The sequence below is a fragment of the Lepidothrix coronata genome, unplaced genomic scaffold (genome assembly GCF_001604755.1).
Source record: "Lepidothrix coronata isolate B3197 unplaced genomic scaffold, Lepidothrix_coronata-1.0 Scaffold44, whole genome shotgun sequence".
Lineage (NCBI taxonomy): Eukaryota > Metazoa > Chordata > Aves > Passeriformes > Pipridae > Lepidothrix > Lepidothrix coronata.
Genome location: NW_016690224.1, coordinates 300,692 through 323,737, shown reverse-complemented (window position 1 = coordinate 323,737; position 23,046 = coordinate 300,692). Strand labels below are relative to the sequence as shown.

Sequence of the window (23,046 nt, the reverse complement as noted above, 5' to 3'; positions counted from 1 at the left end):
CTCTGCCCCCCATCCCGTCAGCTCCGCCCCCCCATCCCCTCAGTTCTATCCCCCCATCCCACCATGTCCGTGATCCCCACTGTGTCTGGTTTTCCATCACTTTTTCTCCCGACCTGCCCTCGCTTTTGCCCCATAACCACCCAGCACTCTCCTTCCCCCATTTGGGGTCTCCATGGATACCCCAAGATCCTTCCTCTCGCTGTGACCATCTCCTACCTCTCCTTGTCCCTCTACCCCGAATCTCACCCCCTCTGGAGCCCTGGCATTTTCCCTCAACATTCCTCACTGCCCAGCACAGCTTGTCCTGGCTCCAAGGCTCTCTCTCACGTCCTGTTTGCTCCCATGGCCCTGGGGGATTTCTTGTGTATTCCAAACTCTTTCCTTCTTTACTCCTATTTTCTAAGCCCCTGGCCTGAGAACCTGTGCGTGCAAACCAGCATTAAGTCCATTAGTGGGCTGAGTTTGGTTTGCTTGTTTTGTAGTGTTTGAGGCTTTTTGCCAGTGTCCTCGGATTGTAATTCTTCAGGCACGGATTTAAATGACCTCTTTTCTTTGCTAGTATGTGAGAGGTCCCTCCCCTACTCCCCAGTGCCCCTGCTGTTCATATGTCACAGATTTTCATTATTCACATTGTGCTTAACCCAGTGTTCTGTAATTCCATGTGGGTTTCCTAAAGGTCTTCCTTCGTTTACACTGCATTTTGTGCCAGTAATGTGCTAGAATTCCATACTGCTTGGTATCTTTTGTAGCCATTTCCCCCATATATTTTCATTATTATTTGACTCCTGTTTTTTCTTCCCTGATCTCTCTTACGCTTCTTACGCTTGTACCTGTTTTCTCTGGGATTCGTCAGTCTCTGGGATTCTTGTTGAGCTGGGAGGGATGGGACTAACTCAAACCCAGAAGTTGGGTCCTGATTCTTCTGTTCTGTGACCCCCAGGCGTGTGACATGGCCACGGATGTCGCCGAGCCCGTGGTCCCTGACTGCAGAGGGGACGGGAGGAGCGGTGCCAGGTCAGACGCCGACTACCCCCTCCGGGTCCTCTACTGCGGAGGCAAGTGCTGGAAGGGCAACTGTCCATGATCCCTACAGTGTGCTGTTTGTGAGGGCAGAGAGAAAGAGAGAGTCTCTTTAGGTCAGATTTTATTGAGAAGCTGGACCCTGGTCAGCTTGACCTTTCTGATTGTCTTTCTGAAACAGCTTTGTTGTGTATTTTATCCCAAGCATTTTTGGTGAAATGTAGGGATCTTCCCCCCTGAGAGACAGGATTGACAGCTCTCTGGGTGTGAAAGGAGTGGGAGCTCCGATCTCTTCCTGCAGAAAGCCAGTAAAGCACAGAAAAGGCCTCTGAGCTTTAGTATGACAATGAAAAATGGAATACATGGACTAGTTGAACTGTGTGTAGAATTATTCTTTACATTACATTGTAGTTATGTGGGTGAGATTTAAAGGGAAGTAAATAATTTAGGTATGTTTTTTAGGTAGGTTTGTCACTTTGCTTTGGGTTTGAATACAGTTGCAGGGGATTAGGAAATAGTCCCTGTTTTGTGTGAAAATCTGCACGTTGGTTTGGGTGGTTGTGGGGCCAAGTCCCTCTTTGGGACTTTGGCAGCTCTTGGAAAAAGGAAAGGTGACCAAATCATGTAGTATTTTATTGGGTGTATCTTTTGCCTCAGGTAGAACTATTGTTTCTTTCTGTAACTTATCCCGAAGCTTTAGGCATCTCCTTCCCTCACTGACTCTTGCTGTGGTGGTTTTATCCTAATGCAGAACATGTGAGCACAGGTCTAACAAGAGAGGAATTAAAATGTGGAATGGCATCAATACAGTAATGGTTTTGAGCCAGTATGGGATTATAACCAGAAGTTCTGATGTAAGCAGGGCTAAGAGTTGGACTCGATGATCCTTGTGGGTCCTTCCAACTCAGAATATTCTCTGATTCTTTGCTTTGGAATTTAACACTAAGGCTGTAAGTGGAGAACTTCTTTTTGTAATGTGGGTTTTTTTTCCTCCTCTTCTTTCTCCAGTCTGTTCGTTGCCAACAGAGGTGAGTTAATTATTTTTTTGTCTGAATTTTTTCCTTCTGTCCTGTGATTCCTGACTATGATGATTCTTCCTGATATTCTCTGTCTTGTCTTAATTGTGCTCCAGCCACTGTCATCATTAGGATAACATGAGGTTTCTTATGTGCTAATATTTGTATTCAGTCATCTTAAGGAGAAATGGCTGAGCTGAATAGCAGATAGATTTTGGTGTATTTGTGATGTATTTTGTCTTTCCTCCACTAACAACGTTCGTGTGATTTTTCTCTAGTACTGTGAATACATGCCTGATGTGACTAAATGCAGACAATGGTTAGAAAAGAATTTTCCAGATGAGTTTGCAAAACTTACAGTAGGTAAGAATCTTGTGTGTTTTCCAACTGATACGTGCCCTCAGACATATTCAGAAATCTTTGAGCTCATCTCTTCCCTTTTCCTGCTGTATCATGTGGAAGTTAATACTTTTCTTAGGAGTCTATCGTGCTTTTGGATGCTGTGAAATATGTTTGATAATGTCAGAAACCACTAAATAATCAACGTGTAGTTTCAGTAATAATATTTGAGCTTTCTTAAGGTTTCAGCTGTAACCAGTCACCCATGTGCTTGTTTCCCATCAAAGTTAGTTCACTGGATTTTGCATCTGTCCAGTCTGCTGTGAATGGCTGGAGGAAAGGTCATTAATGATGGGGAACTTGTTCAGTAGCATTTGGAATTTCAGTATTAACATTAGCATTTATTTAATGTGCATAAGTACTGTTATGAAGATGTAACACGCATCAGTCAAGGGACTGCTGCATTTCTGCAGAGTTTACTGATTTAGCAAAATGTCATTGCACCATCCTGTTTCTGGAAGGCTGTCAGTGTCTGACCACTAATTTTGTTCTTTTTCCCCTCACTCCTTTCTGATGCATTTAAGAAAATTCACCTAAACAAGAAGCTGGGGTTGGAGAAGGCCAAGGAAATGTGGGAGGAGAAGAAGAAGAGAAGAAGAAGCAAAAGAGAGGCAAGGTCTAAATAGTTGATTGTGGTACTGATTTATAAGCAGTTTGGGGCATCCCTTTCTCACCTGCTGGTCTGGACCAGGGCACAAATTCCTCGGATTTTGGTTGTGAGCTGTGCTGTGACTGCACAGAAAACAGTGAATATCTTTCTCCTGGTGGCAGCAGTTGGTGTGGTGATCTGTGCTGATGGAAACGTAGAGAGCAGGGATAGGGATAGCCAGGGAAAGGGGACCTGCATCCTGTGTCTCATTGTTCCAGTCACGGCTATCACACTTATTCAGGGAGCAGTTCTTCCCAACTAAAATCAGCTGGCATTCCTCCCGGAATACCCGTTCCTGCCCTGTTTAGCAGCAGTTTATAGGTTGTTTGCAGAGTAGAACAAAGACTGCTTTCCTCCATGAATGCCTCATGACTCTGCTTTTGCCTTTGTTCCTTCCCCCTCTCTGTATTCACGTAACAGGATTTGGTTTTATGCTTTTAAATCTGTTACCTGTGTCTCCACTAAGAGCTATGTCTCTTTGCAGCAATACTAATGAAAAACAGTTTCAAAACTCAGCTTTGGAACGTAAAAAAATTATATGAAACTACTTAAACACACTTTTATCTTCTATCATTGCAGTTTTTGCTGTTTAATTAATTAACATACTTTCCACCATAAATCAGAGTGCTGGGATTGTTATTAATAGATATTTGCCTGTGCAGTGCCAGTTGTGTCTAGTGCTTCAGAAATTATGGTTAATACCAAGTTAGATTCACATTTTAAGCCACACATCACTGCAGGGGTTTTATTTTTGTGTCTTGGTAACCAGTTTTGTTTGCCTTGCCAGTAGGCAGTGTCTAGTGACAACAGTAATTTATGTTCTGTAGCTTGGATGCTTTTCCCAGAGATTTCAGGACATTTTCTTTCAGCATTAAATTATTGTGTGTGATGGTACGGTTAGTTTTCAGTCTGGGTTTTGGTTCTGAAATAAGAGTGTTTAAAATATTTAGGGATTTTCTCGTAATATCTAAAGTTTCATGAAGACTTACAGTCTGGTGTTAAGCATGATGGTTTAAGATTGAATGCAAAGAGAGAGGATGAGGAAAACCAAGCCTATACTTACAAAGACACTGCAGGAATTTGCTGAAGCAATTTTAAGACAGAAATTTACTGTCTTTAAAATTATCAGATATCAGTTTGTAATAATGTAGAATTGAAAGTGCTGTGTGTTAGAAAAAAGAAATAGTCACAGGGGTTAGTTTGCTTGTTCTAAATTCTTTAGGTTTTCATCCTGGGAAGGCTCAGGAACATCAAACTTTGGTTACCCTGGAGTAATTTGATGACTGTACACAAAGTCAGCCGAGATCTTAATCTGCCTCGAAGAATCCTAATTAGCGGAATGTAACTTTTCCGTGCTTTGCTCAGACTAATAAATGCCCAATATGTGAAGTGTTCCCACAGGTTGGCCTAGAAACAGACAGGAGGAAAGATGATGTTCAATCATGTGCAGTTTTGCCTCGTTTCGGAGGTGTGGTGTTTGCTGCTGGTTCATATGTCAGGGTCTGGTTCGTTCTGGGGTCGTGCTTGGATATCCAGAATTTAATCTGCTGTGTAACCCGGCTCGTGGCCGCGGTAAATGAACGTCAGGAGGTTGCTTTGCCTCGGACACAGACCCTGGGGATGTTAAACTCATGAAAAACATTAAAATAACAGTTTGTTCCTCAGACTACAAACCAAAGAACAATTCCTGAAAGAGCAGTTAAATGTAGACCAAGCACAGTGATTAGTAAAGCGTGGGGAAAAGCCCTTTTTTGCTAATTGTAGTGGGGTTCTGCTGTGCAGCCTATACTGGAATGCACATTTGACATGTATATATTATTATTTCTCTTAATATTGAGCTTTGGGGACAGAGGATCTTTCTTAAATAATAATAAACCCGAGACAATATGCAAAATACATTTTTGCTACCAACGCAATTGGGGAGATAACAGTTTCTTTGTTTATAGGGATTAAATCTGACCTTATATGCTTTTTTCTTTGATGAAGTATATCATCATTTAACTAGTCATGTAACCTTATGCTCTCTTTTAAAGGTGGAAGAGGTCAGATAAAACAGAAAAAGAAGACTGTACCACAGAAAGTCACGATAGCTAAAATTCCCAGAGCAAAGAAAAAATACGTCACAAGAGTGTGTGGCCTGGCAACGTTTGGTGAGTTGACTTTAACCTGCCTTTAACCTCATCATATTTCTTCTGATCATGTTCTACTGAGTGACTTGCTTCTGTCTGTGTGAGGTGAAAGTCCCAAGGTGCTTTTAGCAGTTCCAGAGGTACACTGACTTCTCTCAGGGATAAATTATTTAAGTCCTTATTTCCGTGTTTTTTCAAACAAATAGGGCTGTGGGTTTTTTGAAACAGGGTTTCACTTGTTAGGCTTCAGACTAGTCTATTGTCTTTAATTATGAAGATGTTTATTTAAAAAAACCCTCTTATTTCCATCAAACCTGAAAATATGTTACTGGCAATTAAATTCACCTGTTCTTGAGACTGTAAGTAAAGCTTGAACTGCCTTTCTAATAAGACAGTCAAATGATTGCCAGCTTAATGCTGTCCTGCATAGCTTTGGTTCAGCTGCAAACAACCACTTGGTGTTTGTAACAACATCTTACTTCATACATTGATCACAAACTCTGTTAAAAAGGTAAGTTTTAACCTTTTTTGGATTAACAAGCCATGTCCCATATTTCCTCTATGAGAGTATCATCCGATTTCTTGAGGGATCAGTAATACCTTGGTCTAAACTGGGCACCCTTGTGCTGGAAGCCAGTCTCAAAAAGTGTTGGGACATGTTTCTGGAAATAACACCACTGTGGAAAAACTTGTTCAATAACCATAGGAGATGTTCAGAGGTGGAGGTGTTTTTTAAACATTTCTGCATGTGCTTTTCTGGTGAGTGTGTGCAGCACAGGCCCCCATGAACAGAACATGTAGGGGACATTCAGCAATTTTTATTTTGAAGAATTTGCTGGATCTGTAGAGTCAGATGTTTTGGGTGCAAACAACAGACTTCGCTTTCAATGGAAGCCATAGCAAGGCTTCAGCTGTTAACTACCACTTTTTCAACAGTTAAAGCAAGATTTTGCCTTTGAACCTGAGAAAATACTTTAATGTCAGTGACTGTACTTAAATTGTCCATTTTCCCCTCAACAGAAATCGATCTTAAGGAAGCACAAAGGTTCTTTGCTCAGAAATTTTCCTGCGGTGCCTCAGTAACAGGAGAGGATGAAATCATCATTCAGGGGGATTTTACAGATGACATTATTGATGTAATCCAGGAGAAGTGGCCTGAGGTAATAAACCTTTGCTTCTGTCAGGACTCTACTTTTCCACAATAACCTGTGACTTTCTGACGATTTCAGAAAAGGTTTCATCTTTGGCAGCACAGACTGTTGCACAAAAATAGAAGAGCAGTTGTTGCATTCCCACCCTACAGTGAGGGAAGCATGTCAGAATGAGTCCAGCTGTCGAATGTCTGTGGCTTCTTTGTGACCATTTCTTAACAGTGAACGTCTGACTATTCTTACATTGCCATCCTATTTTTCAACACCTCTTAAAATATTGCAAAATTAAAACAAACAAACAAACCCAAACCCTACACACTTGTGCTTCAGAAAAGAAGCTAATTTGGGATTGGACCAAAATTGATGGTCGAGAGCTGTAATTGCAAATGCTTTCTCTGACTCTCCCTTGTCCTGGTATTTCCCAAGTGGAATTCTTTCTGAAATAACTCCATAGGCCTGTCTTTATTCTGAGCTCTGTTAGGCTCAGCTGTGTCCTATGAGCACATGTCACTCACACAGAATTTACAGCAGGGAATCTGGGATGGTGCTGTTTACTTCTCCCACACTTCATTACATTTACAGGAGTGAATATTAAATGAGACATGTAAGAAGAAAATACATTTACTTTGCTGTGTTTTGCTTTTTTTCCTAGGTGGATGACGACAGCATCGAAGACCTTGGAGAAGTCAAGAAGTGAAAGACTACCTTTATTTAATTAAATGGTTATAAATGATATAGCCAAAGTGAGGCTTCTAAATCCATTTGCTCTGCAGTGAAACTGTGGAGAACCCACACCCTTGGCATTTTCACTGTTCTGTATAGGCTGCTTGTTTATTTTTTTTCTTTTTGTTGTGATATTTGCCAAAGTTAAATCGGGGTTCTACCATGCTTACGCATGAAGTAGATTTAAATAAAATTACTGTTCCTCACTGAGTACAGTATCTGGTATTTTTTACATATACTTTCCTCAAACTATCTTACAGGAAAAGAAGAGCTTAAGTCATTAAAAGCTTGTTTTTCATCTGCTGTACTTTCTGCTGAGCTTAACTGAATAAGGCATGTGGCTGATATACGGACACTTGTACCTTGGGCCTACCTGCAGAGAATTTTAGAAATCAGAATGGAACAGATCTTAAGGTTTGTTAACACTGAAGGACAGTGAGTCCTGAAGTGGTCAGGCAGTTCTGTTGTAGGTCACTGCCAAGTGAATTATTTATTCTAGTAAGTGGAAACACTGAGGAATATGTGAATATGACTTGAAAGTTCATCCTGTTCTCATAATTCCAAACCATCTCCTAACCCTGCTGGGCTTCTAGGGGAGGCAACTGTTGTGGCTTTATGCTTTTAGTGTGCTGCTGGTTCAAAAATAGTAGTAATGAACACAAATTAATAGTGAGCATATTCCAGGGGCTCTGTTAGCAGGTGAGGAGGGTCCAGCTGCACGCTCTGCTCTCTGTACTCCCACAAACAGCCTCGAGCATCAATTTGGTGCTTTTTATTTTACTGCTCCATTTAATAACAATAAATGCTCCCTGGTGTCACAGTCCTGGAAGTGACGTGCTCCTGTCACCGCGAGTTGAAAAGGGAGGGGCTGAAGTATCACACACCCTGTTCTCCAGCCATAAATTTTTTTTTCTGTGATCTTTGTTTATAAACCTTTGGTTTAGTTGGGAAAGGTGTATCTCCAGAGATAACTGTATCTCTGCAGTAGGGAATGGTGTACCTCCAGAGAACTATCTGTAGTTGTCCCATTCAGCTCTTAGAATTCTTTTCTAAGCTAAAATTTGGAGTTTGCTGTTTGTCTGCTTAGTTTTGGGGAGCCCTGCTCAGAACCAGCTTGCCTCCAAAAATGTCAGGCACTGGGATTGCAGAAGGCAGTGCTGTCCCCAGAGCAGTACTGGGTGCTTGGATAGGGAGTTCCAGAAGGTTTTATTTAGAGCTTGATTACTGTGATGACCTGTAACATTCTGAAACTGGTTTAAGGATCTGAAAATAATTGGTCTTCAAGGGTTCTAGAATTTTTTAAGTGATTTGTATGATTGGGCTAATTTTTCCTGTGTATGCAACAAAGTCAAGCAGTATTCTGCATTTTATCTAATTGTCTTGACCCAAGATGTGCAGGGTAGTCATCTCCAGCCTGTACCATCCCACTAGGCTCTTACTCTTAGCCTTACCCTATTAACAACGTTATTAATTACTGCGTTTTTCCAGCAGCCCCAGCCCCAGGGGCGGGCCCCGGGACTCGAACCTGCGGCCCCGGGTCTCGAACCTGCGGCCCCGGGTCTCGAACCTGCGGCCCCGCCGCCCCGCGGGGCGGAGCTTCCACCAACGGCGGGCAGCGGCGGTGGGTCGGGGGGTAACGGGGGGCAGCGGGCGGGGGGAGCGGGGCTGAGGGCACGGGAACCCCCCGGCGTCGGGAGGGGCCGGCCCAGCCGTGCGGGACAGCGCGGGGGCCCCGCAGGCCGCCCCGGGGAGGGAGGCCGGCCCGCCCGGCGCGGTGGTACCTCAGGGCCCCTCTCAGGCCTGGGCGAGGCCGCGGGGCCGCCCCCGCCTCGGTCCGCGCTCAACGGCGCTTGTCCTCCCTCAGAGTTCGGAGCAGCCTCAGGGGTGCTGGGCTCAGGAGCCTCCATGGTGGACGTGGCAGCCCCGAACAGGTCCCGGTGTCCGCGAATGCCTGGCAGCGCTCTGGCCCCCGGTCCCCCATGAGTTCATCACTGCTGCGCTCTTCTTCGTCCCAGGTAAAACATGAAAGTGCCGTTAACAATCCGCTCTATTTTTGCCAGGAAATTACTCACTGTGCTGCCGACGGCTTGAGTCATGGACCACAGGTGGTACCACTTTGTACTGCGGAGGGTTTTAAGCCAAGGGCCACGACCGTGAGAAACTTTTTGGAATGGTTTCTATTTATAATATAAACGTATTTCAACTTAAAATAAAACGCTCGAGTTTATTATCAGGGAACTTGTCGCTTGCTTGTGTTGAAATGCATTCCATATCTCACCTTTTATAGGCACTTAGCCCAGATCATGAGAACAGCATCATTAAGAAACAGAGACAAGAACTCCAGCTTTTAATTGCAGAACTGAAAGAGCGTGACAGGGAGCTCAATGACATGGTTGCTGTGCATCAGAGACACATCCAGGCCTGGGAAGGTGATCGCCACAAAATACTGACTTTAGCAGAACGATGCAGCTTGTTGACCAGTAAGTGTTGTGAATATGAAGGATAAGATTTTGGTCTTTTAAGTATATTAAGGTGCTTTGACCCGTCAGTAAGAGCTTTGCGTCATGTAAAGAACCATTTCCTACCTTTCAGCCTTTAAATTGTATTGTCTCTTTCTGAGACCTAGACTTCCACCATGGTACTGAAGTGATCTGATCTGGGAGGGGGTGTGGTAATCAGAAGGCTCTTTCTCGTTTGAATGTGTAAATTGCTTCTGTGAATTCTTTAAAAAATAATCTGATTAAATAAATGTGGGGGAGAGAAAACAATTTGCAACTTGCTGGTGTGCTGCAGAGCCCTGTGCCCTGAGGTTATGCTGCACAGCTCTGACATCACCCACAAACCACCCAGTGAAACACCTGGCAGCTCTGAGCAGTTGTTCATTTCTGAATCGCACGGTTTTAAAACAACTGGATTAAATTATTTCTGAGATTTAAAAAAAAAATCTTTCTGAGATATAAAAAATTGCATGACGGTCTCTGAGCTGTTTTCTCACAGGCAGCGTTGTCTCCTTTCTTTTCAGGTGAGCTGAACAACAAAAATGCAATTATAAAATCACTGACCAAAAGGTTAAAGTTCGTAGAATCTCAGCAGAATGACAGTCAGGCAACACTTGAAAATACACAACAGAAGTTTAAAGAGCTGACTCAAAAAGTAACAGATTCATCTGTTCACTGCCAGGCTCTGGAGGTAGGGGTCGAGTAATGCTCTGGTTTTGCAGTCTCTGCATGTACTGGATGCCAGTGGCATTTGAGAATTTCACTGGTGAATAAATAATTCATATTAGGGCTCCTGAGTTGCATTTGTCTTTTAGTACAGTAATGTGAGATCAAAGTAAAGGTCTTATTTGTTGGGTAAAAAAAGAGGGTGAGGGAAAAAACTTTTCTAAGCTACAGTTTGGAGTTTGCTGTTTGTCTGCTTAGTTTTGGGAGCCCTGCTCAGAACCAACTTGCCTCCAAAAATGTCAGGCACTGGGATTGCAGAAGGCAGTGCTGTCCCCAGAGCAGTACTGGGTGCTTGGATAGGGAGTTCCAGAAGGTTTTATTTAGAGCTTGATTACTGTGATGACCTGTAACATTCTGAAACTGGTTTAAGGATCTGAAAGTAATTGGTCTTCAAGGGTTCTAGAATTTTTTAAGTGATTTGTCAATGATTGTATGATTGGGCTAATTTTCCCTCTGTATGCAACGAAGTCAAGCAGTATTTTATCAAGCATTTTGTCTGTCTAATTGAACTAAGAAGTGCAGGGTGTTAAGACCCTTGATCACAAGCAAAGCGGGGAACAATTTTTACTCCAGCCCTCTTTCCTCCACCTTGCTCAGGATCCCACATTGCCACTCACAGTGTTTAAATAACGTCATGGATGCATTTGCTGGAAAAAATACTGACTTTGAATCACTGAAGCAATAGCTGACACTTATTTCTGTTCTCTAGGAGAAAAATCAGGATCTCCACTGCTCAGTTTTAGAGCTGTCAGTTAAAACAGGCCAACTGCAAGCAAGAGAACAGGAGCTCCTCACTATGCTTAGGCTGAAGGTAACATCTGTCTTCTCATGGGCACTGAATGTGGTCACTCTGCAGTTGTTGGTGACTGTACCAGGGGGGTTCTGTCACTCTTGACCTCTCTCATGTTTAAATCTTAGGCTTGTTTGAGAAGGGAAAAGTGGTCAACAAACAACAAACTGGTTTGTTTTCATAAACAATCCCATTTCCAGGCTTTGATTTTGGTTTTTGTTCCTCAGGAGCTCAAAAGAAAATCTGTGAAGTCACTGTAACTACTGCAGTAGGATGCATTGTTGGTTTGTCAAAATCCATCCATATTATAAAAATTAAGAATACATTCTGTTTCCTGTTTCAGGACAATGCTTTAATTGAAACAACTGATCACATTAATGAGTTTACGTGCAAATTAAAAAAGCTGGAGAGTGCATTGCGTGCAGTGAAGTCAGAGGATTTCTGTCTCAACAGAGAACAGAAAGAGCTCAGACTGACACTGAAAGAGCTAATGCTTCAAACAAATAAGCTGAAAGGTAAATGTTTATTCTGGGTTCTTAATTTAGTGTAGACCAGCACGGTTCCTTTTCATTCTGGGAAATACCACATTTTGTTTTGTAGATGTCCTCTCTGAAAAGATGGAGGAGAACAGCAAGCAGCACGAAGAAATCCTTCACCTGAAACATGAAAATGGCTGCTTGAAGAGTGAGCTGGCACTGGCAGGTAAGGGTGAGCAGTTGGCTTTTCATGCCTTAGCTTTCAACAGCTCAGGGACTCCTAGACAGCAATTCGCTAATATGTGTGAAGGAGGCAGCTTCTTATCTACCTTCCTTGCAGTTTAATAAAAGAATATCCCTTGTGTGCCATTCTTGTGTCAAAGCAATATCTGGGGCTTCTGCAGGGACAGTTCTACAGGGACAGTTTATAGAATCTTGTGAAAGCACAAAGTTCACCAAAATGATTACACGTGGAGGAATAAATGGCTCAGAGTGGTCTCTCCTGAAAACTTCTGAGTCTTTCATGTCTCCTCTTTTCCCTCTTTCCCCCATTCCTTTCTGAGAAAGTTAAATAAGTCAGTCAATGAAGCACATTATTGCTGCTAGTAAAATAAATCCAGGTGCTGAGGAAAAGTTGAAGGAAAATACTTGATTGTTTAGTTGTCTTATGGGTTTGTGCTCTTTTTAACTGGGAGGGGAAACAGATCCTGTTGATCTTAAGAAAATGCTTTTGGTTTGGTTCAGTACCACCTTCTACTGCTACACAGCATTAGCAAAAGCACTTGCTTTTGTGTCTACTCACTGTGAGTAATTAAACAATGACCTGTGTTTTGAAACAGTGGAGAAAGGCGAGAGGAAAGATGAACTTTATCGGTTTGCCAAGTCTAAACAAGCGCGGATTGAAAAGGAGTTATCCAGTTTGCGAGAGGTACAGCCCTGATCGTCTTCCTGCTCTGAGGTTACAAAAGCATTTTCAGGAACATCAGACCTGCTTGGAACAGTGCAAAAAACTTAGATCTGGCTATTATTAATTATTAATTAAGGAAAACTATCAAATTTTCTGTTTCTACCATGCTGGGGTAGCTGTACAATGTTAATTTTTTGGTGTTAAACTGCACAGCCCATGGTGCCAGGCTGGGGAAGTCATGTGAAGGGCAGCAGGACTGGGGTGCACACACCTGCCCAAGGTGAACTCAGCAGCCTGAGGGACATGGTCTGCTGACAGATCAAGAGAGACTTAAACCTGCTCTCCCTTGAGGTTCTCAAGGCATGTTCCATTTTTTTTTAATTGCAAATAATTGGTAGGTATGTTATCTTCTGCATTAGCTTCACAGAAAAATCCCCTGCAGTGAAAACCAAATCCCATGATCACCTGCAGTTCTGTAACATTGAACAACATAATAACAACATGTTCTAAATATCAAGTAACGGTAATGATATTGTATTTGTGGTTCCATCTTAGAAGAGCACTGAATTCTTTAATAGAAATCCTGTTTATTGCCGCAAAATGTTATTTTCCTAATACATGCAAAGATGTCCTCTCAGATTTGGAAGTCTGTGACAATAGTTTGGCTATGGGTATTAGTTTATAAAAACACTTGAGGGTGTTTTTTGGAAGACAAGCGATGTTCCTGCAGCCCAGACTTTCACTAATGCCCATCCCTGTCTTTACCAGATCATTTCAAAACAGAGTGACTTACAGCTCCCTTATGGCAACTCAGAGAGCCCTCAGGCCTCAAGGCAAAAGCATGAAAAGATGGCAAGCAGAAGGAGGTAAAGTAATCTTTTTTTTTTTTTTAATAGTTTGTTCTCAGAGAAAGACTTCACTGTTCAAACACAACTCACATCCTCCCAGAGGTGTGTGCTGGGTCAGGGTGGCTTTGCTGGACTCGACCACAAACATCCAGTGAAGTTCTCAAATACCTTGTTTTTTATTTGGTCAGGAGACACCATAAACATCAGTCACAGACTGAAGTGTTGTGTCAGGCCAGACAGCTCATGATTTTTTAGAACATGAAATAGTCTGGTGGTAGGGGTGTTAATCTGGCTTGCTCCTGCTTTTGTTTAAAAAGCGAAGTTTATTTCAGGAAGTAAACTTTAAATTAGGGAATTGGTGCACACCCTGGAGGTTCAGATAGAATCACCACACTGTATAAAACATGAGGAAATCTCAGACTGATTTTGGAAAGTAACAGCCAAATCTGGGCAGAGTTCTGTCAGGTTTTGGCAGGATACATCTGCCTGTTGGCATTTGAGCTCCCACAGAGCTGTGGCAGCAGCCCGTGTTAGTGTAGAGCTTTGGGAGTGCAGTGGTGGGTGCTCTTTACCTGCAGTGTTTCTGACTTGTTTTTATCGTGCCGTTGTAGCACAGGGGTGACATTCTCTGCCTCTGAAAGCCACAGCAAGACACACATGGGTAGGACTGAGGGCAGCCACAGGATGTACAAGGAGTGGGGAACTGCACCATTTCCAGAAAGTAGGGTAAAAACCACCCTTGAGATGTGTGGAGTAGATAATAGACAGTTACTGAATGCATCAGACTTGGAGGAAACTACCTCAGCCTTCTTAAAGCCGTGTCAAAAAGTTGTGAAAGGCTTGGCTGTCCTCACAGAAGAAGGAGAAAAGCAGGATGTTGCATCAAGCTTTGATGAGCTAGACAGTGAAATATTTCGTGAGGCAAACAATACAAGACCATTGAGAAACAGGGAAATTGGTGACAAGGGAGTGGAAAGCGGAGACCAGCAAACCTTTGAGACATCTATACCTCCATATGAGCAGTGGCGTAACATCAGAACTCGTGTAGATTTGCAAAGTACTTTGGTCCAGAACGGCACCACATCTGACAAAACTGGTAAGAAAAATAAAACCTGGGAAGAGAGACCTGGAATTCAGTTTGGCCAAAAAAGGAGAGAGTCTTCTGGGATTCGCAAGTCTGAATCTGACTCCTGCATTGGTAACTCCAGCACAAGTGGAAGTGCCCGGTGGAAGCCAGTGTCAGATCAGGAATGGTTGGAGATTTTCAAACCCATAGAAAGAGATGGAAGCATATGCAGTGGAAAAGATTGCAGCTGTTTGGATTCTACTCAATAGATGAAATGTGCCAGCTCATAAAGGTTATGAGCTTTTTACATTTAAGAGATTGGTATGAGCTGTAGTTATGTAGAAGCTTGGGTGTATAAGCTCTCAATAGTATCTCAAGTGATGTTTATAAAGTAACTGTTTTTTTAAAATTAGTCTACCAACTTGAAAAGCGGCGAATTTAAAATAAAAATAGCTCTTAAAGTATCATGATTCTATTTTTATGCATTTATTTTTTTCTCATCTCTTATCCTCAAGAGCTGCGTGGGCTGGAGAAGCTGCAACACCACAGAATTTGCCACATAAACTGATTGAGAAAAACACAGATTTTAAAAATCTTATGATGTTGCTTGTAACTCTGGTGGGTAAAATATGTTCTGCCCAGAGTTGTGCAGTGGTGTTTCTGTGAGGCAAGGAACAGATCCAGGTTTTATGTGATGCTTTGGTGACTGTGTTATTTCTGTTGAGAAATTACACCATGGCTGGGCACGAATCTAGGACAGGCTCTGAGCACAGGCTGCTGCCTCACTCAGGGCAAGAGACGAGATGGCAAGATTGAAAGGACAGCAATCTGTCCACTCTGCAGTTCATGGGACTCTATCCCTCTGTTTATGCTGGGGGAGGAAAAGGGCACATGGGGGATTAGCAGAAGGAGGTTTCTAATGCTCAGAAATGTCGGGAAAAGACTCAGGTGTCTCAGTGGTGTGGGAAAGTATCCAAGATAAAAATGCTGCTTCACATGTACAGGAGTGGCTTTATGCTTGCACAAGCAAAGGCATCCAGAGCTGGGGCTTGCTGTGGATTTGTTGTCTTGGTTCCTTTATCTTCTTTCAAAAAACTGATTTACCAGCTCTATTTCAGAAGGATTTCTGAAGTTTTACAGAGATTTCGTAGCTGCCTTTTAGCCAGAGGAGAATCTTTCCAGCTGGTAGTTTGACAAGTACAGTAAATGAACAGCTGTTTAAACCTGCTGTGAATGTTTGCCAGCAAGTCTGCCCTACATCCAACCAGATTAATGTTATGGAACAGGGAGATCTGATGTATGGATGCTTTCAGTCTGCATGGCTTTTAAAACAGAAATATCATAGAAATCGCTGCTGCAGTGAGACAGACCTGTTCAGAAACAAGGTGAATGGGCAGCCACTGAAAAAGAATGCTGTCCTGGCACATTCCCCCAGGGCTTAGCTGAGCCTCATGTGTGGTGTGGGCTCTCTCTGGTTTCCACTGTCTCTAAATCATTCAAAGGACTCCCCTTACATCTACCCTGACCTTTCTTATCTGTTCCCCCAGCAGCACCAATGACACACTGCCATCCCTCCAAATCCCTTCTGAGGCTGGATAATGAAAACTGCTTTCACTTTTTGTCCTGTCCTATTTGTCTTGTCCTTAAGTGAATTTTAGGGGAAAAGGAACAGTCTCAACCCAGACAGTGCATATAGAGCAGAGATCCCTCAGTGGGGGGGGGGGCTGTGCTTCCCATTTGGGATTTGCTGCTGAGCTATCCGGTTTTCTTGATGCCCACACTTGGTCCTGGGGCCCTGCTAATTGAAGATGGATTGGCTCAGTGCAAATCCCAGACTGTCTGCTCTCCAACCTCTGCTGCCTTGGATTTGCCGGGGAACAAATCCTCGCCCTCTAAATGGGAGGAAGGCAGGAGTATTGCTTCTGAGGAGGGATTAATGGCAGAGACCAAGCACAACATTCCTCCTGGGACTTGAATCTGGATCCTCCAGTTTTCCACTGCTGGTTTCGTAGTGCTGATGATGTAGTTTGTGTTAGGGAAGGGTGCTGGCACCTCCCTGTCAGCCCAGCAAATATTTTTGACATGAGTTCCTGAATTCTGGAACAGCCAACAAGAAGGCTATTTAAATCAAATACCTTCTCCAACAGCAAGGGGGATTGTGAAATCCCAGAGTGCAGGAATGGTTTCTGTGTGCTCTGACTTGGTGACTTCATTTATGTTGGACCAACATTTGCTGCCTTTGGATTTTTATCTCAATTCTTGTTTTAAAGGTGGAGCATCAGCAGGTAGTTAGTTGTTCAGTCTGGACTAAGCCACCTATTCCTGAGCCATCTCTCTGCCTCCAAATCAAAGCTGTTTCCCCCATCCCTCACAACCTGTGTGTTCTCCAAAACCAGCTGTACCCATCACATCCCCTCCCATCCCTGTTCCAGGCTGCTGTAGCTTGTTCCCTCACCTCTGCACAGAACCTTTCCTTGTCAGCAGCACAGAAACATGAGCTTTTCTCTCTTAAAAGAGAGCCTGTTGTATCCCAGTGTTTTACTGGAGTGAAATGGGACACAGCAGACACTTGTGAGCTGGCCACTCTCATGAGGGCTTTTTCCCAGATTGAATTTCATTTAAAAATACACCTATTTGTAAGAGTCTTGACAGGCATAGAATGCATCGTTACACCAAAATATCTAAAGAATATTTAATTAAATGTTATCAATTCAAAGATAGTATTTTTTCTAAAATACACATCCTTTAAAATTATTTACTGATCCAGACTGTGCTTCTGTTGTGTTCAGAAGTGTGATGATTATGGTTTGCTCCTGTATTTAAAAACAAATAAAGTAAAGCCTCTTTGGGAAGGCTTTCCTGTGATCTCTGAGGAGAGATGAGGACTGTAAAAGACTGTGAAATTCCCTTGAAAGGTACACCTACAAATATTCATTTGCCTAAGGGTTGATTAAAACCAAAAAGGGACTTGGGTATGAGAGGAGTAGCAGAGTATTGGGAGGAACAAGCACTGCCTTTTGTGTGCAAGGTTAAATACACACTCAAGCACATGGTCATGTAGCTGATTGGAACTGTCTGAATGTCAAACCAACGTCCTCAGGGAATGAAAGTGATCTAAGGAAGCTGTTAAACACGGGAACACTCGGAGGAACAGGGTAATCCCTGATGCTCCATGGTTTTCTTGGCTCAGGGCCCATGGTTATTTATGTTGTCCCACGATTTTCCCTTGAAAGTTCAAAAACTATGGTGATACTGTTTCTTCCAATGTCTTAATTTCTTTTTTAACAGTGAAGAAAACATGGGTGTGAGTTTCTACCACTTGGATTCTCCCCGTTTGACAACTGCCCAGGAGAGCAACACTTCTCAGAGATCTGTGGAATTCACTGGTGAAGACTCCCCTCTGCACATCAGTGACCTGGCAGTGACTAAGCCAACAAACAGATGCTGCAGTGCTGCCGTGGACACAGTCAGTATCTTGTTGCAGAATGTCCTTGGTTGATTTTAAGGGGAATTATGACTGCAAATGTCTCCCGACGTGGAAGAACTAGGGATTCAAATGATGAGACAGCAGGCTTAAGGCAAAGGTGACAAAATACTTTTTCAAGATAGCTCCTCGTTGTCTCAATATGTCTTGGACAGCAAAAGTATAAATGAGTTTTGGAAATACATATATAAGCTTTTGGAATGAAAAGCTTTAGGGGAATGGATGCTAGCTAATAGGTAATTCCACTGAGTATCTGAGTACATGTGGACACAGTTATCAGAAGCTGTTGGACACTGTTTCTTTCCTGTTCTGCCTGTTTTTTCTGCTTTCTCATGTCTTTCTTTGTTCTGCCCTTTATCCCTGAAGTACTGCTCTTGTGTGTGCTCTGTATAAATGCACGTGAAAATCTGCTACAAAACTGGCACTAGCAAAGAGCTCTGTCTTTATTAGAAACAGCAGCAGTTAGACAGGGCCTGTTACATTGCAGTGCTTTGAACTGAAACATTTCAAGATTAAAATGCTGATTCTTGGTGTGTTATAACCCTTTGAAATATTCCATATTGGTAACTTTGTCTCCCTTTCTGTCTCCTCCAGGACACCAGTTCCCTGCTGATGAAGCTGCATCGTGCTGTGGCTGAGTCTGGACAGATGATTGCTCGTCTGAACCTCAGCCTTCTCCCCCAGAGCCCTCACTTTATTCCAAACAGCAGCCACATGGATATAGTATAGATTGTTCTCCCATAGGCTGAGGTGCAATCAGGAATACTGATTGGGAACATCCTATCCCTTATGCTTGACTTGCACTCCATTAGCAAAGCACGAGGGGGATATTGTTTATAAGATAGAGACTATTCCTGCCTGCCTTAGCTGCAAGTACTTGAATTTTTTATAGGATTCTTTTAGAGGATCCTCAAGGTCATGACAGGATTTGACTTTTGCATGTGTCTAAACAGATGGAAGGAAGAAGTCATTTTGGGGCAAGCTGTAGGAGGCCTAGAAAAAAATGAACACTGGTTCTTTCTCACTTGAAGCACTTGAGATGATTTCTCAGGCTCAGTGCACACTCACCACTCTGCTGCCCCAGAGGCTTAGAGTCAGAACTGCTTATTATTCTGTTCATGGAAAGGAGGGCAGTATAGGGAATAGGTGATATATAGGGTAGTTTTGGGTATGAATTTAAACCAGACATGCAACTTTAATAAATTTAGGGGGTTTGTAGGTTAATTTCAGTTCCTTCGTTGCAGGGTCAGAGCATATACTCAGTGGTCAAAGAAAAAAACCTGTATGTGGCTGTCTGGCAGCTTATTTTATGAGCATGAGCACTGATAGGGAGTTCTTGTTGGGTATGTGGACAGAAGGAGTAATTGGAGAAGGAGTCACTTTCTTGTTTTTATAAATATCCATAAGAATTTCTACCCTGTTTGACAAGGAGGTTGTACCATTTGTCACTAGAAATGAGTCCACTCATGCTGATATACATCCCAAAGGGAGGATTTAGGCTCTTGGATTTAGAGCAGGCTGCTTTCTCCTCACACATCACCTCCCTCTGAAAATGCTGGACTCATTTTAGCCTCAGATGAACTTGACCAGAACAACGTTTCTGTAAGTAACAGACAAAGCAATTTTTATAACATTCAGAGCCATAAACCCTTCGCTGTGCTGGGACTGACTGAGTGAGTGTAAAGGTTGTTGTGCCAACGTTTGCATAAACTGAAAGGAGATTTTGTTCAGCAGCTCCTCTGCAGGATTTCATTCAGCAGGGAAGACAGCAGCAGTTTAGTCTTTTGCAAATCCATGTAGGAGGATTCCTGAAAAGCTCCCTACAACACAGGGCTTGCTTGTGGCTCCTGCCCAGCCCCATCAGCTGTCTGGCTCCTGCTGACTGGTTGGCACGTCACAGCTCGGCCACTCTGCTTTAGAACCTGAGCCTGCATTTTTGAGCTTGGAAATTGGCTTCTCGTTCAGAACTGGGGCTTCAGTGGATAGAACATAAAGCAGGCTCGTGGGTACTGGGGGAGCAGATCCTGAGCCACATCTGTGAAACTTTGATCTACTTTCAGAGCAGTTCTGGGTAAAAACTCGTCAAGCGTGTTTTAGTTAATCTATGCAGGCCAACTAATCTGTGCTTAAAACCAGGCTTACCTGGGGCGGTTTTAAACTGAGCTTTAAAACATAATAAATACCTTAGAATTTAATCAGTAAGAATTTGTATGGGTTGGATTCTGTGCCCTGCTTGGGGGAGGGAGGAGAAGAGGGAATTGAGAATGCCAGCTTGAACCTGGCAGCTCTGGAATTTCTATTCTCTGAGTCCTTTGATTTCCAGGTAGGGTTTTTGCATTACAATATAGACAACAGAACTTGCAGAAACTCTGCACAAAAGCCAGTTATCTGCTGCAGAAGAAAGAGATGCTAAGCTTCCTTCTTAACTCTATGATGTTCCATGAGCATGAAGGTGTTTTCAACTTGATCTTTGTTTGCTTCTCTTTTTATAAATGCATCTGCAATATTAATACACATTATGGATTTCTGAGATGAGCCTGGCACAGGATTCTAAGTGCATTTCCAGTAAAACTCTTGTGAGTACTGTAACAGCAAATAGATATTAAGGCAGCAAATAATTCCTTTAGTCAAATAATTAAACTTTCCTCAAGCGTGTTCCTCATCCTCTGGGCAGTCAGATCTCACAGCTCCATTCCCCAGTACCTGCAGGCTGCTTATTGTAGTTAAAGCCCTTCTGTGTGTTACAGATAACAGGATCAAGGATGTGAACATTGTTGAATGAGAGATTGAGAAGTGTTTTCCAGAGCCAAGGCCAAGGGCTGTTTTAGAATATTGTTCCTGGGCTCAGAGCCCCAAAAGTAGAATGTATTGAATAGAGCTGTTTCAGAGTATCCCAAGCAGCCTTGCCCACAGCAGATTGTTTTTTCTTTTGGAATCAGGAAATTTCTCACTCTCTGATTATTTGTTCCCCTGATGTGGATTGGATGCTTGCAATAGGCACCACATTGTCTGGTTCTGAGGACAAAAGAGTAACCAGATATGGTTAAGATCCTGAACACCACTTGAAACTGAATAAGAACCAGCAACAATGAGGAGAAAAAATGGCAAAAAAAAAGAAATCTTCCAGTGCTGACACAACCAAGCTCCTGCCTGCAGAGGGAGGGTATCAGAGCCAGCTGGGTTGTGAAGCTTTGTGGCTTTCTGGGTTTCTCATATAGATCAGCTTCGATCCAGCAGGGAACTGGTACTCAGTTCCCTCTCAGATATTCCAGCTGCAGTCCCTGAGCTGTTTCTCCCCTGTGGAGCCAAACCCTCTGTGCCCCAGGGAGTGGGGGTGGTTTGTAGCACCCTCATGTTCTGCTGTTCCTGCATTAAGCCTGGAGACATTGAGTCTTCTCCCAAAATCCATCGTGTCTGTGGAGTGCAGCTAATGGGGCACTGGGAGGAGGTGGATGCTGAGTAGCTGAAATGCTGAAATGCTCCTGTGCAGAGCTACTCTTTTCCTAAAAAGAGCCCTGAGGTAAAAGCAGCCGGAGGTTTTATAGGTTGAAGCCAACACTGTGAGTTGCATCCTGAAACCACTGATGTTCAGAAGTTTCAGGAGCAAATCCCCAAAAGTGCTGAGCCCTGTGCTGAGGCAGCAGAGTGGGGAGTGTGTGCTGAGCCTACAGAAATAATCCCATTTGCTTCAAGTGAGAAAGAACTGGTGGAACAAACGCACCCACAATCCACTGTACGTCCATGACAAGAGTTAGTGACTCTGCAAGTCACTGCCTAATGCACAATTCCCATTTTCTTTGTGTGTTAAAAGGCACTGAATGGCTGTGATCGGATAAATCCGAAGCAGAGTTGGTAGCAGGTCCAGAAATAACAACATTTGTGCAGCTTCATACACAGAAGTGACCGAATTGATTTTGGTTGTGTTTGTTCGGGTTTAAAATTGCTTTGAAACCATTTGAGGGCAGGTGCACTGACAAACATCAGGGTAATTTCCTCTCTGGCTGCCAGGGATTGAGCCATTCTCATCAGTCAGTTGTTTTGTCTTTAGAGGGAGATTGGGTGGGGGAGAGTTGAAGAACTGAGGAAAGCAGTGAGTAAAGGGCTATATTCAGTTTTGGACAACATAGCATGTGCCACTGCTTCTACATGGTGACTCAGGGACTGGCCAGGGACACAAAGATCACTCCTTTTCACAAAGCAAACTGGGAAGCTTTTATTCCCAAACACCCCTTTGGTACCCCTGAGACTGTGTCTTTCTGTAAAGTGCTTTTACCTTTCTCCTGTTTATATTTTTACTCTGTGTTCTTATTCTGTTTGCAGTGTAAAAATGTGTGTATTTTTACATGTGGTTGTTTTATATATTTTATATTTTTTAAAGGAAACGTTCCTGCTTTTGAATAAAAATCTTTTAATTTTCTGTAGTAGATTAAGAAGTTTCTAACACAGAAGTAATTCTGAGGACTCAAGATCAACCCAGCAGTTACAATGGAAAGTTACCTCATTTTTTAACATGATTCTCTGAGTGTCTGAGAGACCCACAAGTGGTGAAAAGATGTGACTCTGCGGGAATGTGTTTTATCTTGAAATAAAACACAGAATTATGCCAAGATTAACAAAGCTATTTTTATAGCTGAGAGCTCAGGTTGAACACTAGCTTGTTTTTTAAGAATCTGAAGTGTGTAATTGTTACAACATAGGAAGTATTTTTTTTATCTTTTTATTTTTTTATGGTGGCTCAGAAATATTTATAGAGTATGACACAGCCAAGTATGCTTTTTCTTTCTGTTGTTAGTATATTGTTTTTGTTCTGGACTTCTTGCCTTGTGCAGAGAGATGAATAATGTTTATAGGAAGTTCCCAATTAGTGTTGTAAGCAGGAACTGGGAAATGAATTGAAATGGGAGAGCTGTCACCCACAGCATGGGCAGAACAACTCTTTCACACTCAGGAGCTGGTTCTTCCAGCAAAAGTTTATGGGATCAGGTGTGTGTGGGCTCTGTTTGCACTGTAGAGCAGCAGCCAAGCATCATGTGACCTTTTTTTTTAGCATTTAACCTGTTTTTATCTTTGCCTATTGGGCAAGACACATTCTGTTATCACAGTTTGAACTTATTTTTTAACTAAAAGATCAAATAAGATAATAAAGGTGATACTTTGCTGTGTC

General features: G+C 42.8%; 2 protein-coding genes across 2 annotated transcripts; both read left to right on the top strand.

The window, feature by feature from the left end:
* Positions 1–940: 940 nt before the first annotated feature.
* DENR (density regulated re-initiation and release factor) lies at positions 941–7,297 on the top strand. The gene is made up of 7 exons (XM_017814214.1): positions 941–1,055; positions 2,029–2,048; positions 2,315–2,399; positions 2,960–3,046; positions 5,118–5,234; positions 6,234–6,373; positions 7,017–7,297. The coding sequence occupies exons 1-7, from the start codon at positions 950–952 to the stop codon at positions 7,059–7,061; spliced, it is 600 nt and encodes a 199-aa protein (XP_017669703.1). The 5' UTR covers positions 941–949; the 3' UTR covers positions 7,062–7,297.
* A 1,332-nt stretch (positions 7,298–8,629) lies between these two features.
* On the top strand, positions 8,630–23,000 carry CCDC62 (coiled-coil domain containing 62). The gene is made up of 11 exons (XM_017814212.1): positions 8,630–8,708; positions 8,952–9,102; positions 9,375–9,567; positions 10,110–10,276; positions 11,021–11,122; positions 11,445–11,616; positions 11,702–11,803; positions 12,417–12,505; positions 13,253–13,350; positions 17,687–17,864; positions 18,477–23,000. The coding sequence occupies exons 2-11, from the start codon at positions 9,067–9,069 to the stop codon at positions 18,609–18,611; spliced, it is 1,272 nt and encodes a 423-aa protein (XP_017669701.1). The 5' UTR covers positions 8,630–8,708; positions 8,952–9,066; the 3' UTR covers positions 18,612–23,000.
* Positions 23,001–23,046: the final 46 nt, after the last annotated feature.